This window comes from Chelon labrosus (genome assembly GCF_963514085.1).
Source record: "Chelon labrosus genome assembly, chromosome: 11".
NCBI classification, from domain to species: domain Eukaryota; kingdom Metazoa; phylum Chordata; class Actinopteri; order Mugiliformes; family Mugilidae; genus Chelon; species Chelon labrosus.
In genome coordinates, this window is record NC_140344.1 from 14,719,540 (window position 1) to 14,733,950 (window position 14,411).

The 14,411-nt window shown below is 40.7% G+C and overlaps 2 protein-coding genes across 3 annotated transcripts; both read right to left on the reverse strand.

The window, feature by feature from the left end:
• Positions 1-246: 246 nt before the first annotated feature.
• Positions 247-4,511, reverse strand: LOC311495918 (annexin A2-like). Its single transcript, XM_084555575.1, has 13 exons — positions 4,437-4,511; positions 3,777-3,834; positions 3,546-3,639; positions 2,666-2,760; positions 2,461-2,574; positions 2,255-2,345; positions 1,963-2,042; positions 1,820-1,879; positions 1,423-1,516; positions 1,215-1,310; positions 1,022-1,080; positions 644-766; positions 247-530 (listed from the first exon to the last, which is right to left on the reverse strand). The coding sequence occupies exons 2-13, from the start codon at positions 3,822-3,824 to the stop codon at positions 471-473; spliced, it is 1,014 nt and encodes a 337-aa protein (XP_084411701.1). The 5' UTR covers positions 3,825-3,834; positions 4,437-4,511; the 3' UTR covers positions 247-470.
• On the reverse strand, positions 4,497-13,434 carry ice2 (interactor of little elongator complex ELL subunit 2). 2 transcript variants are annotated; one of them, XM_084555573.1, is made up of 15 exons: positions 13,171-13,434; positions 12,013-12,114; positions 11,534-11,891; positions 11,319-11,438; positions 11,095-11,229; positions 10,817-10,933; positions 10,344-10,503; positions 9,549-9,730; positions 8,694-9,459; positions 8,443-8,612; positions 8,208-8,337; positions 6,651-6,735; positions 6,378-6,428; positions 5,604-5,847; positions 4,497-5,099 (listed from the first exon to the last, which is right to left on the reverse strand). In XM_084555573.1, exons 1-15 carry the CDS (start codon positions 13,182-13,184, stop codon positions 4,953-4,955), a joined length of 2,781 nt encoding a protein of 926 aa, XP_084411699.1. In that variant the 5' UTR covers positions 13,185-13,434; the 3' UTR covers positions 4,497-4,952. The 2 variants fall into 2 exon arrangements, with proteins under 2 accessions (XP_084411699.1, XP_084411700.1); XM_084555574.1 differs by lacking the exons at positions 11,534-11,891; positions 13,171-13,434 and having other exon boundaries at positions 12,013-12,083.
• Positions 13,435-14,411: the final 977 nt, after the last annotated feature.

Here is a 14,411-nt window from a genome sequence, read left to right on the forward strand (position 1 = left end):
TTTCCCTTACTTTAGAACTTGGAGGATATTGAGGGAACGATGTAAAGATGTAAATCGTGATCAAATATTTCATTAAATTTAAATCTTTGCATTTCTTCTGCAGGTTTTTAGATGAGGGCCTAAGAAAGAGGAGCTGGAGGTTTCTTTAGATGCGTTTAATGCAACTATATCGCCCTCTGGTGGTTATTAATGTAAATATCAAGTAAGAACATAGTGGTAATTAAGTGGGAGGCAATAACAGTAAGGTCAGGTAGTCCAACAAAGCAACTTTATTACCGTTTTGCCACAACACAATCAATTAGTATGTATCAAAAAGCTGAACATGTCTCTTTTAATGTTGCACTGCGTGTGCCGAATGTATGAGTGTAAGATGGCCTTTGGTTGCACAGATTGTTCCAGTTGTGATATTCATAAGACCACCTTTGCCCACCTTTCCTACGGTGGCGAGCAAGACCCTTGGCGGTTCACTTCTACTGCTCTGGTCCACACAGTCCAAGCAGTGCCTTCTGATAGTCTCCCTTGGTGTGTTCCTGCAGAACAGATGAAAGAAATTAAGCAGGTTAGATGGGCTGCATGACAGAACAAGCTTTAGTGAGAATCAGCAATAGGCCAGGGGGCTTATTGGGTTGTAAAATCCACTTACCAGAATAGTCTGCTGCAGAGACTGTCCAAAGTTGGCCTTGTACTCACAACAGATCTTTTTCAGGTCCACTTCACAGCGCGACACGATAATTCTGGTCACTACTTTCTCTTTGGCTCCTTTACTCTGAGCAGACAAGCAGACCAGTCAGCACTTAGTGGAGTTGTGCAGGCTCTATACTTAACTACAGCAGCTGATGCAACACTGTTGTAAGATAACTTTTGCCAAGTTTGGATTCTGTGTTCCTGCAGCAAAATTTCTCTTTCACAAGCAGATGTACTTCTTACATCTGTTGGTTTAAAAAAAAAAAAAAAAAAGAAAAGCCTAGCCCTCAAAATAGCCACATTAGAACAGAAAGAAAAAGAACAGCAGTGTTAGTACCTTCATGGCATCATTCAGTCTTTTGGCAAAGTACAGCTGTTTGTTTTCAAAGCACTGGACTGGAACAAAATAAAAACACAATAAATATCCACAAGAGTACATTTAATATTTGACATTATTTTCTGTTGAAAGTTTTGGAGGGATTTATGTGTCTAGATTAATAATCTGAATTACTGATAAAGTATAAGGGTACCTAGCACCAGGAAGGACTTTTGCAAGTCTCCTTTAACTTCCTTCGTAATACTCTCCTGCATGTCGTAGGGGCTGTGGCTCTTGTAAGTCTGAAACACTGAGAAGCACAAAAACGGAACAAATTCAAGTAGCAATAGGTACATTTTACATTTTGCTCAGAAATCAAGACTTGTGCATCAGTGATGTCTTAAGGGAACTGGGTGTAGTACCTTTTTGCAGGTGAGGTACACTTCTCTCAGACATTATGGAGATCCAGGTTGCCACATCAGTTCCCTTTGTCCCTAATCCAGCATCGTAGAGAGCCTGAAAGAGTCAAAAGAGCAGTAAACCCTGTTGTACTTTACAATACATGGCAGGAGTTAAACACCCAACAAATATCCATATTAGTGCTGATGTCCAGATCTATTCGAGATGTAAAACACACAAATGGATCTTAGTGCCACATTTGTCAATTTAAAACATAATGTTCATAATGATGTTGAACTGTTGGAGCCTGAGGTTTATTTATAAGAACAATGTAACACAGTCACAGCGTTTGATGTCAAAATAAAATGTTTCGAATCAATCCAGTTTCTATTTTACCACAAAGTGAAAGGGGAGACTTACTTTGGCATCTGCGTCAATCTTTTTGTAGTCTACAACAGCAGACGGTTCGTCTCTCTTGGTCTGCACAGGTGACAAGACTCAGGTGAGCTTCAACTGTATTTTGTCATATGGATGTCAAAAAGAGAGGCCTGGCTATATTTCACCTGCACAAGAGCCAAGAGCAGCTTCGCGAAGTTTCCAGAAGTATCACCAGCCACGTCTTTCTCCAGTTCCTTCTTGAACACTGTGAGGAATTATATTTTCATTTTAGGCATGTGTCACATAACTACTTGATTTCTTCTGGTTAAGGATCATTAACGACAAGACACAAGACTTTTAATAGATAGTACAGCAGCCGAAGGTCTACAAAATCACTGTATGGGTGAAACTTTATACAGGAAAGTTCAATGTACATTTAGTCTTGTTTATGAAAGTCTAGGATTTTTTTTAACTTACACTCTTTGTAGACCTTTTTGATTTCCATCAGCTCATCATTGCTGCGTGAGCATACAATCTCAATGAGGGTTTCTTCATCTGTTCCTAAGCCCTGAAAGAGACAGAAATCAATTCACTACTTTACCTCAAACCCACTTGTAATCTGTATTTGTCATATTTCCACTAGAGGGCAGTGTTACCCTTCAACTGAACCCCACATCATTTACCTTGATAGATCCTCTGATCTCTGAGGCGTCATACTGGGCAGTGCTCTTCATCAGCCCAAGGACCACAGTTTCCAGTGAGCCAGACAGCGCTCCTTTGAGGGCTGAGATCATGTCCTAAAAATATAACAACATTACTTGATTATACTTATTCAATGCACAGACAATCAATAAAGCAATTTGGATTTTCTGACCGGGTCAACCGTACCTTCTTTGCCCTCCTTTCATATGCAAAAGCGATTTCTCTCCTTTGGGAATAGGTCCGCTTTGTTAGGACATCAATGATGGTCTGCTCATCCACTCCTGATATAAGAGGAAACGTTAATTGAGATGCAATACTTCCTTAAAATAACATACACAGACCTAAAGCACAGTTGGCTGGGAGTATACAGCATTTAAATAAAGTAAAAATGGTACAAATCTAAATAATAGTCCATACTCACAAGATAGTCTATGTGGACAATACATGAAACATATTAGGGGGGGCTGCAAATCCAAATTTGATTGATCTGATGACTTTTTGTTTACAATTCTTCCTCTTCAATAGACAATGAAATCTAATATAATGAAAGAATCGCAATTCCTTACAATTTCACAATTTTCTCAAGCCAAATTTGTTGTTATGTCAAATTCATAGTTAAAAACGTGAAGTATTTATTAATTATCATATAAGTAATCAGCAAAAATCCTTATTACTGCGACTTGACAGTTTTGAAAGAGGCAGAATATACACTCACATGAGAAGGCCAGGCAGTACAGATAGCGTACTCAGGCACATGACGTGTTCATGAGGCATTTCCCCCTCATATTCTCATTTGTCAAAAACAAAACAACACTCCACATAGAACACATTCTTCATAACAACAAAATGGTGGGCTGGTGAAGAGTCAGCAGTCAGACTGCTGCCAATAGCGTTCAGTCAGTGGACAGAGCACGGCTCCACCAGGAACGGACACGGAGGCGTTCACATCACGATCCAACATTTTAAGCCTCGGTGCTGACTCACAAATACCATCTACTCATCTGGAGCGAGTCGTTGCAGAACCAAGCACTGACTTTTTGAGATAAACACAGTTCTTGTATCTTGCCTTTGGTTTTGATAGCGGTCTCAAGTCTTGCTGCATCTCTGTCAGGGTCGAAGTCCACAGCAGGCACCACAGTGGGGTACCTGGGTTCAAGGGCCTGAGGATTCAAAGCAAATCACAGAGAAAATGAACACAGTATATAAACATACAGTATGATATGTACACAGTATATGAAATACTGTGTGAGGTTTCATCATAAAGATTTTATATTAAAAAAAAAAGGTGCAACATTACCGAGGTGTTGAGGGACAGCTGTCCAAGAAACTCTGAAACCATAGCCATCTTGACTGTTCTGAAACAGATGATATCTTGTGATCAGACTTTACTGTAATCTCATCACTGACTTGAGGCTGGGTTATTTTGACTGAAGATTTAATCACTTAAGTCTGTTAGGCAGTGTGTACTCAACAGTGGCGGAGAACTTTCACTAAACTGTTTTTGGTACAAAGTTAGCAACTGCATAAATGACTTTATTATGAATCTATTTTTAAACTGGTTCACCGTATTTACATTCAGAGCAGATTTGAGTAAAATTGTCAGACGCAACTGGCAACCTAGCTCCTTCAAATCCTTGTTCAGACAAACACATCCCAGAGAGCAACACTAAAGTGACACACCCTGGAAAAAGTGCTAGTGTGCTAGGGCCTATTGTGACTGTACAGTCACATACACATGAGAAAAAGTGGAAAACAGGAATTAAAGAGGAATCGGAACACAGAAAGAAACACATTTATAGACACTGAATGGAAGTTGTGTTTAAATTAAAGGTTTTTTTTTTTTTGTGGTAATGAATGGAAGTTGGAAATTTCCGTCACCCTTCGTGCAAAGTTCATCTAGATAACACTGAACGACACTGGATTTGTAAACATGTAGTTTTTTTTAAATCAAACTTACCTAAGTTGTAAAAGTTGAGATGATGCAGAGATTTGTCCTGGTGAAGTTTAAATGGAATGGGTGTGGAGTTTTAACTTACTCACATACAAAAAGTCTTCCCCTTTCACCTCCCCTGACTCAGTCTCCCTCCCCTTTCCATGCACTCATGACTCCACCCCGGCTGGCAGCTAAGTTTTCATCACACACATTTATTCAAGTGACTGTAGCTCCGTTTATGCCTTCAAGGATTTCCTAGGTGTGTAAAGTTGTTACAACATCTGTATTACAATTACCAAACTCCAGTGTGAACACTCAATGTTTATTGTTGCTTTTTCTTTTTACAAAAATATTACTGACTTGAACACATGATATAAAATTATAGCTTTTATACTGTAAAAGTGCTTCAGAATTCATATTTAGGGGCAAAACCTATTTTCAATATGAAAGCTTACACATTGCCTGGTTTCCTTTCAATAGTTTCAGCTCCTCCTCATCCTCTCACTCACCTATGACATGATATGAATGAAACAAAGGATTTTAAACAGACATCTGAATTAGCTTTGTCATATATTTGTTACGCTTGGCTGCACGTTTATTGCCCTTCTTCTTGTTGCCTTGTGCATTCTTGTTCTTCTTCTGCCCAAATCCATGGCTGTTAGAGTGTGGCGGCCCATTGTTTGCAGTCTGGTAGGACAGAGAAGGGTAAAACACAACATAGCATTAATACAACATGTTACATTCCACCTGAAACATCATACTCGGAACTTCAAACCAGTTACAAATGAAGACAGTTCAAATGCTCAGCTGAAAAAATTTTTTCAGCATTCCTTTCTGCTACCGTTTGTCAGGTTAAAAGATGTGTCAACATCATTATTATGTTGAAATTTAGACAGGCATCCAATGAATGCCTCAGAGACTACATGAATAAAACCTGTTGAGCTGTTCTGGATGCTCACCATTGTGTCTGTTGTTAGTCTTGGGCTCATGCAATCAAAACTATGCAGCAGCTGCTCCAGCTTGACTGATAAGAACTTTCTTGTGTGTGTGTGTGTGTGTGTCTAAGAAGGGTGTGGGTTTCCTCAACATTAACCAGTTAAAACTTACTTCCAGCACCCTTTCATGTTGTTACTATTATTTGTCCAAATCTATTGTTGTATTTCCTCACACTACCTTCTGTTAAATACACACCTGTAGGAAGGGTTTTGGTGGGAAGGTGCAGGGGACCCGGCCGTGTTTCTGGTGGAAGGGAAGGACCACAGCTGGATCAACAGGTATCCAGGGGACGGGGCCCGACGTCGGGGGCTGTGGGACAGAGCTGTGGACCTGCTGCAAGTTGTATGCCCCCCGACTCACTTTCCCATTAGCTGCTTTTAATAGGGTCACAAATGGTTCTCCTGCTTTGTGTGCGATCAGGTATTGGCCTTCCTCTAATCTAGAAAACCAAATGAAGTCACTGAGGGTGTGTTTGAGTTAAAACGAACGCACTGAAACATGTTGTAGCATTGCAAAGACTTCTTGCTTCCCGGATGAATGATGACTGGAATGAAGGCAAACAGAGCCTTGAGAAAGCAGAGGGTGACACGTCTATTGTGCGCCATTGAGTAATCCATTGCGTAATTCTCCAGCACAAACATGAAGGGAGACAGATGTCATATTATTGGGAGTCAAAGTGAACTGGTGAAAATGTCATCAGCTCAAACACAGTGTGAAGGCAAGCATGTATAGACTTTAACTGCTCCAATACAGTAAGTCAGAGATGTTTTATCTGCAGGATACAGTTCTAAACTAAACAACAGTTTAGGACCCAAACAGCCCATCAGTCCACACCGCAATTTCCTTATTCGTTCATTTAAATTACAACAATCTTATAAGTTCATACATTTGCAACAAAAATGTGGAAGTGTGGTGGGTGAAACTCAGATGATGAATGACGAATGATGATAAATGTCCTTAACAACTTACCCAGTTAGCTTTTTCAATAGGTGGTGCAGTATATTCAGTGACTTGGAAAGCCTGTGGATGGAAAAGAGATATCACCAAGGTTCAGTCCATCTTCTTTGGTTGGGATTTAAATTTCAACGCTAACTTAGCTGACAAAACCAGAGGTGACTGCTGAGTGAGACTGATAAACTCACCGACTCTAACAATGACAAACCTCGAAAACCTTAAGTTATCCTTCTGGAGTGAGTGGGTTAATCCTAACCATCTGCACACACCCATCCCAGCAACACTCACTTGAAACCACAGGAGAGGCCGTGTTTCCAGTCGTCAGGCAGCTTTCTCAGCAGAGCCACTTTTGATGTGTGTGCGTTGATGTGAGCTACAGGAGGAGAAAGAAAGAGGTTGAAAGATAAACTGATAGACCAAGAGATAGTGAGTGTGCACATCAAGAGCTTCACTTCATCATCCATGCCAATCCTAGCGCTTACAGAGTAATTAGTCTGTGGTGATTTGCCAGCATTGTTATATTCTTGAGTGGCTGGTCCCCACTTCTTTCCCGTCTCCCACTTCAGCTGGTAAGTCCTGCCGATTTCAGCAGTGACTTCCTTCAATTATGAAGCGTTAAAGAGCTCGCAACCACAGTCATAAATACCCAATTGTGGAATGCCACATGATAAACCACATGATGAACTATCTACCTCTAAATAACTAAGGAACTACTGTGCTTGTTGCATAATGTACTTAACAGAAAGATATTTTATAAGATATCTTACAAGATTGTCTGTCTCTCTGTTGACTCATACAGGGTTTTACTCACTCTCTGGGGAGGCTTTGTTACTATAGACACAAAAACCGTCATTATGCCGCAGCTATGCGAGTCAACAATTCAATTAATCCTGTACAGAAAACAGGTGGAGTCTTTCCTTTAATCTTTAGCCACAGGTAAGCGGCACATCTATAGTGACAACATGCATTAAAGAAATTTAACTCAAGCTCAAAACAACATTTAGCTGAGCTCTGCACATGGCAATCTATGTAATTCCCCACTGTTAGTTGTGGCTGTAGTCATGGCAACAAAGTAAACTTAACCACTACATGGTCACAGCAGGATGGTGAGTCATCTGAGGACTATTCCACTGGTTTGTGGGAGGCTTTGCTTTGTGGACTCCACTGAACACAGTGAGGGAAGGAAAGAAAAACTCTATTTTTAAGCCCCATAAATGTTACTTTGGCTATGTACTTGGCACTTACACCGATCAGGTATAACATTATGACCATCTTCCTAATATTGTGTAGGTCTCCCTTGTGCCTTCAAAACGGTTCTGAGAGTGTCCTGTGGTGTCTGGCAACAGAATGTTGAGGGGAGGGGCCTCTGTGGATCAGGCCTGTCCCAGTGCATCCCACAGATGCTTGATCAGTTTGGGATCTAGTGAATTTGGAGTCCAGGGCAACACCTTGTGATGTTTTTCACGTTTTTTTTGAGTTGTTCCTAAACTGTTTTAGTGTGTGTGCCTGTGTCAGGCTGCATCCTGCTGGGGGCGGCTGCTGCCATCAAGGAGTGTCATTGCTATGGTGTGGGAGGTACCTAGTCTGGTCTAGGAGGGTGGTACATGTCTAAGTAACATCCACACAAATGCCAGATCCAAAAGCAGAACATTGTATTGTCACAAGATAGTCAATATTACTCACTTCCCCTGTCAGTGGTCATAATGTTATACCTGATCGGTGTATGCTGAAGAATGAACGACCAAAGGGCTATTCCTTCATCCTTTCAATAAAAGCAGTTTGAGTAACTTAATGACTTCATTTTAATAGAATTAGGACTGCATGTAACTGTGATAAAAACTTTACCAATGTAAGAAACAGTGCTGGAATGGAGCAATGTCTCTGTCCACAGCTGGCATGCTTCACTTCTGGTTAGACACTCAACACCGTGACTCAACTGGTACTCCAGCTTCGGCAAGACATGCACCGGCACAAACTATGGGGGCGTAAAAAAGTTTAAATAAATAAAGTTGCTGCATTTATTTCATATGTTAATATAAGAAATTTACTTCTGGGGGATGCACAGTATTGACATACATACCTGGTTTTGGCTGCTGCCTACTTTTCTGGTATGGGTTAGTGGCACAGAGCTGCGCACCAAGAGCAGTAAGTCTTGCAGACTGTAGAGCTTGTAAAGCAGGTTTCCGTCTACTGGAGCCTCGTAGTCTTGTTCATCTTCAGCACTAGCCTGGAGATCTTCGGAAAGTATTTCTGCGTGGGGGTCAATAATCATTAATCAGGTCACACAGACACAATTTAAAACTTACAAAATGAAATTCAGTTGGCACTAACTTTTGTGTTCTGTAGTATTAATGTTGACAGCTGAGGAGTCATTAACAGCGCAGGTCTCGCCATCCTCATTTTGGTTTCTTTCCAAATACGAGGAGACACAGGCTTTAACCAGGGATGTAGGATGAGAGTGAACTACTGGTGCTGTGCTTCGGGAGGGTGACTTAGTTGAGCATTTGGATGATTCATTGGTAGGCTTGAACATGGCAGTCTGCATGCGCAGGATCTCCCCTAGCTGATCCTCTGAAACCTTTGTTCTTTTGCATTGTCGTTTGCACCTTGTAACTGCATGAGGGGAAGATTCAGGGGTAGATGGAGGGGTATTTGGAGGGTCTGCAGAGAATGCTGTAGCCTGGGGGTCAGGTCGTTTTGCAGGTGTTGCTGCTGGAGATACAGAATCATCAATGACCAGCTTCTCATCGTCCGAGTCTCCTGTAAAAACTAGGTTTTCATCACTTTCCTGGGTAGAGTCAATGCTCGCTGGTTCCATCTTTGATACGATTGTATCACTTACAATCGGCAGAGTTGGCTCCGTTATAGAGTCATTCACGGATGAGCTGCTCACCTCTTCTTGAGAACTTCTTTTCCTCCTACTTAAAAGCAGGGAAGCAGCTTTTTTGCTTTCAACACATCCAGCCTTTTCATTCCGTGTCTCTTGCATCGAGGAAGTTTTAGAAGGCGTCTCTCCAAATGTCTCCAGGTCTGTGAGGTCCACATCAAAATCAAGACCGTTGTTTTCAGAAGACACGACATTTCTCTTGGAGCTCTCCTAATTTAGGAAAATAAAGAATGATTGCTCTAGTCAAATAATACCATCATATCACAGGCAGGACCATGTCTATTTCAGCATCAACGTACCGGTGAGGTTTGCTGCTCACTCAGAGGAGACTCTGTCATTAAACGGAATGCATTTACACTTCCATTGTTGGTGATGGAGAGCTTCAGACTCTCTTCGTGGTAGATGTGACTCCTCTCTCGCGCGGTCATTTCAGTCTTCAGAAGGGGAGAGTCTATGTACACTGTCTTCCTCTGATTACAAGCTGGAAGATATACAGGATAAAAGACTATGTGAAACAGTACCACCATGAGGCTGTTCGGTATCAGTACACAATGGGATTTGTCTCAGATTGCTTTACATTTAAAAATATGAATGAGAAAATCTCAAAACTCTCATTTCTGTCAAGTAATCTGACGTCATATGTATGGATCCTTCTAATCAAACTGTTTTATTATTAAAACATGCCATCACAACGTATCTTTTTTACTAGTAATTTAAGTAATACTACATGGGTGCATTTTTTGTTGATGCTTTCAAAACCTAAAATCTGTTGAGAACACTAAAAAGTCACTTTATATTACTATTTCTAATGGGCATATGAATATGGCATCACTGTTAAACATAGCAAATCTCTGGTGTATTTAACCATTTTTTTAAGGTAAAGGTGTGCCATGTGTGTTTTTTTTCTGACTACAGTTTAATTTAACAAATTTTTTAAATAACAATGAAAAGTTTGTTTCCCTTTTTGGCATAAGAGCAGAAAGCGAATAGCAATAGAGAAACAAAAACAAAAAATTGGAAGCAAATGTTAAATTGGCTCTAGTTCAGTTAACTTCCACCATGACAGAATGAGCAGCCAACTGAAGATGCTGTACCTTTTCCTGGGCTTAATTTCACCCAAACAGGCAGTTCCCATTGCTCCTCAAAATCAGGGCCATGGTTGTCTAGCAGCCTGACCAAAGCCTCACGAGTCAGACAGACATGAGGCTCATAACAAGCAGTCAGTCTCTCAGCATTCCTATCACGACTGATTGTCTGGAGAGAAAAACAAGAACAGGTCACGCTACTAGAACATCTACTGAATCAGTTAAATAAATACAAGCATCTGAACAACTGTCTACAATAAATGAAGTCTGGCAGCAATGTGTGTGCCCTGGCTTCCAACAGAAAGACAATTAGCACTGGTTTTGCTGTGCAAGACATGACCACCCTCTGGTGTCTTTGGTGAAAACTGCAAGAGTGGAAATTAAGTTAGAATAGACCTGCGGTCATGAATCCCATTCTAGCAGTAAAATATCTTTGTGGCTTACTTTATTGGAGCAATTAAAAAAGTGAGACAATTGCTTACAGCATGCATGTCCTTAGCTTTTTTAGCTGGAGGATTCTCTGATGAAACACTCTGATAATCCGATGCAAGCTGAGCATCAGCAGGCACTACCTCATGGTCTGTAATATTCACTTTGCCCTAGAGAAATAAAGAGTACAGATACAGAAACAGGAGACATTAATCAACACCAAAAGACTGATTCTGCAATTCAACACTATGTTGAAAGGGTGTATAAAAACTGGACAATGACATTTCTGAAAATCCACAGTTTACGAAGTGCCCTTCAAAAGGTGCATTACCATGGTTAGAAGCTGCTTCTCAAAGGTCAGCGCTAGCCCTGGATTGAACGTTCCCCCTGTCAAACTGGTCATCTCATGGATCTGGTAGAGCTGAGGAAGTGTCTTAATGCACTCTAAACAGTCCTTGAAGAAATCCTAAAAAACAAATTGGTCATTAATATTTGACTGCTCATAGACATAAAACACACAGAGTTGATGACAGGTGCATTACTTAGCATCAGTACCTCCGAGTATTGCATAGCTCCTTGTGAGATGAAGCTGTAGTCATCAGCACATATTTTAGCCACATCTTGCAGGTACCTCATGAACTGCATCACTTCATTGTTTACTCGGGCTTGCAAACTCTGAAATATTAAACCAGATTATTTGATAAAGTAATGCAACAGCAGTTAGCAGAATTAAAATTTCCTTAGATCATTTAAGAAGCAAATGCTGTTACCTGTGGAGGAGGCCGAGTTTTATTACTCTTCAAAAACCCAACATATGTCTTCTGTTCTTGGCTGGAAAGGCAGGATATACATGGGAAGGGCAGCCTGGGTTCGGGATAGGCATCATCAGCCTCAGTCTCAATCTGCTTCAGCTTTATTTGGGATTTTTTGATATCCTTGCAATCTTTTGTACCTTCCGCCGCATTGTCTGCACATGTATCAACACTATCACAGCTGTCCCAACAGGACATTTGGCTGCCAGTGCAACTGTTATCTTTAGACTCTGCCGCCTCTTCTAAGGAAGAAGAGCAGGAGGCTTTGGCAGGTCGAACATCACACTTCTGTTTTGTGCTACCATCGTCTACAGGACTTTGAGAGGGACAAAAAAAGGAAGGTAAAAAAAAAGCATGTCAAATAAACACTCAGTAGTTAAATACACAGTGAAAATGCACCAGAGCAGTATCACTTGCACATTTATTCATCAACATACCTTTGGAGGAAGGCCCACAGTTCTCTGATATTAGGTGCAAGGGAATATTTCTCATACAGATCTCTGGTAAAGAAAGGAGCTTCAGGGAGCGGATCGTCCTCCCTTAAATTAAAAGGAGAAAGTAAATGTTATCACAGAGCAAATATTGTCCCCAAACAGCTCTGCAGAGCCATGCCTTTGTACAGGGACTTCTTCTCGATGTCGTCCTGTTCCTGTTGAGGGTATATAAACAGGAACAGGACAACAAAATATATCACAACTGAGCGAAAGTCTACATACCTGCATTTAGTTTGACATTAAGCTAGTGACTCCATTTCAGAAGGCCAGTATAAAAAAGTAAAAATAAAATAAACGACCAGAGCCATAATTATTTCTAAATCGTATCTCAACAAATTTTGCCATAACCAAATAACCATCAGCTTATGGTCAAAAACACTTAAGACAACAATTATTCAATTACTAATATTTCTGAGCCAGGCACAAACATTTCTACTTCATGTTTCAGCCTTCAAATTACAAGATAACAAAAATTCCTCCTGTCGTTATACATAAGCTATTTACATGTAGTCACACCCACAAATGTGATATGATGAACGCATACATTAGGCTAGTGTCTAGTTAAAATAATGTAAATATTGCTAATAAGAATAACTCTAACATCATTCTTCAACTATTCTAATCTGAACACGTGTATGGCTCAGCTAAATTGATATGAGTACGAGTCAAATATATCGAAAATACTTTCATTTCCTTCTGTTTAAAATGTTGTGTGATTAATTTTTCGTTAATTTCCTGTCTTATTGTAGCAGCTTAACCAGCAGCTAGTTAGTTAGTTTAAGTTAGCCTTGAATCAGCCTGTTTTGGTCCTCCACGGTTTGTATTTGTGTAACAGCAGCAGAAAACTAATACCAGCTACAGACTGACTCTCAGTGGGAATCACTCTCCGGTTAAATGCACTTTTAATGTACAAGCAGATGAAGAACGCTTGGTTAGCACAGCTAGCTGTTAGCCAAAACACACATGAGTGAGCCCAAGTTAGCAAACAACTTAGCTAGCATAAAGTTAAATATATGTGTTTCATTTAGTTAAATTGCTTCAGCTGTCACACAGTCTCATACACGGAGGACTGTATGGCGCGGCGGTGACAATGTTACTTACCATACCAGCTCCATTATTGTCACTGTTTGCGCTCTCTTCTCTATGAGTTACTACACTGAAGTTACTGTAAGCGTGGGACGGATGTTTATGTCGGTAACCATGAACTAGAAACGTTTCACAAGCAGAGCTACCGTATATGTTTCTTCTTCGAAGTGTATTGTACAGCTAGCAACCTGCTAGTGGTACATCACCGCCACCTACTGGAGCAGAACTAGGAACTGCCATCCACTTACTAGTATTTATTCAAAGCACTAACAAACTCACGAAAAGAATGTAAATGTTGTGAAGTTATGTTGACAACAAAGCTCTTAACTGCAAACAGTCCCGTAAACACAACCTTTTTTTTTTTTTCTGAAGGATCCTTGTTCTTGCCCGAGAAACCTTATCTGAGCATTTCTGCTGCAGTTATTGTCTTAAGTCCCAGACTCAAACTCAGTTAAGGCTGCAGTCTACAGCTCTGTCTTTAAAACTATGAATCAAAACACCCCCATATATTGTCTTCAGTTGCACCCAGAGGATCAGAACTAATTTAAAACTTCAGAAGCTGGATAGTATTTTGAGCATTGTTTAGACACAAATATCGTTTTTGCTTAAAAAGAAAATAATGTGTTTTCTTTTGCATTACATCGATACTGAAATTATGACGTCTTTCCACATACGGAGATCAGGTATAATATTATGACCTCCTTCCTAATATTGTGTCGGTCTCCCTTGTGCCGCCAAAACAGTTGTGACTCATCCGAGAATGGACATGGTCCTGCTGAGGGTGTCCTGTGGTGTCTGGCAACAGAATGCTGTTAGTGGAGGCCTTTGGGTCCTATGGGTTGATGAGAGGGGCCTCTGTGGATCAGGCTTGTTCCGCGGATACTTGATCAGTTTGGGATCTAGTGAATTTGGAGGCCAGGTCAACACCTTGTGCTGTTCTTCATGTTTTGTGAGTTGTTCCTAAACCATTGTTGTGTGTGTGCCTGTGTCAGGCTGCATCCTGCTGGGGATGGCTGCTGCCATCAAGGAGTGTCATTGCTATGGGGTGGGGGTGCCTGGTCTGGTCTAGGTGGGTGCTACATGTCTAAGTAACATCCACATGAATGCCAGGTCCGAAAGTTTCCCACCAGAACGTTGTATTGTTGTAAGACGATCATTGTTATTTATGTATCCTTTCAGTGGTTTTAATGTTGTGGCTGATCGGTGTATTCTAAGGTGACACGGATGTGTACGTTTATGGAAAAACATCATTTAAA

Coding starts and splice junctions, on each gene's coding strand:
- LOC311495918 (XM_084555575.1), bottom strand. CDS start 3,824: ATGGCTATGGTTTCAGAGTTTCTTGGACAGCTGTCCCTCAACACCTCG. Junction 2,346..2,460: donor AGATCAGAGGATCTATCAAG/GTAAATGATGTG, acceptor TGTCTCTTTCAG/GGCTTAGGAACAGATGAAGA. Junction 1,880..1,962: donor TGCTCTTGGCTCTTGTGCAG/GTGAAATATAGC, acceptor TCACCTGTGCAG/ACCAAGAGAGACGAACCGTC.
- ice2 (XM_084555573.1), bottom strand. Junction 9,731..10,343: donor GAAATTAAGCCCAGGAAAAG/GTACAGCATCTT, acceptor TATATCTTCCAG/CTTGTAATCAGAGGAAGACA. Junction 8,338..8,442: donor TAGGCAGCAGCCAAAACCAG/GTATGTATGTCA, acceptor ACGCCCCCATAG/TTTGTGCCGGTGCATGTCTT.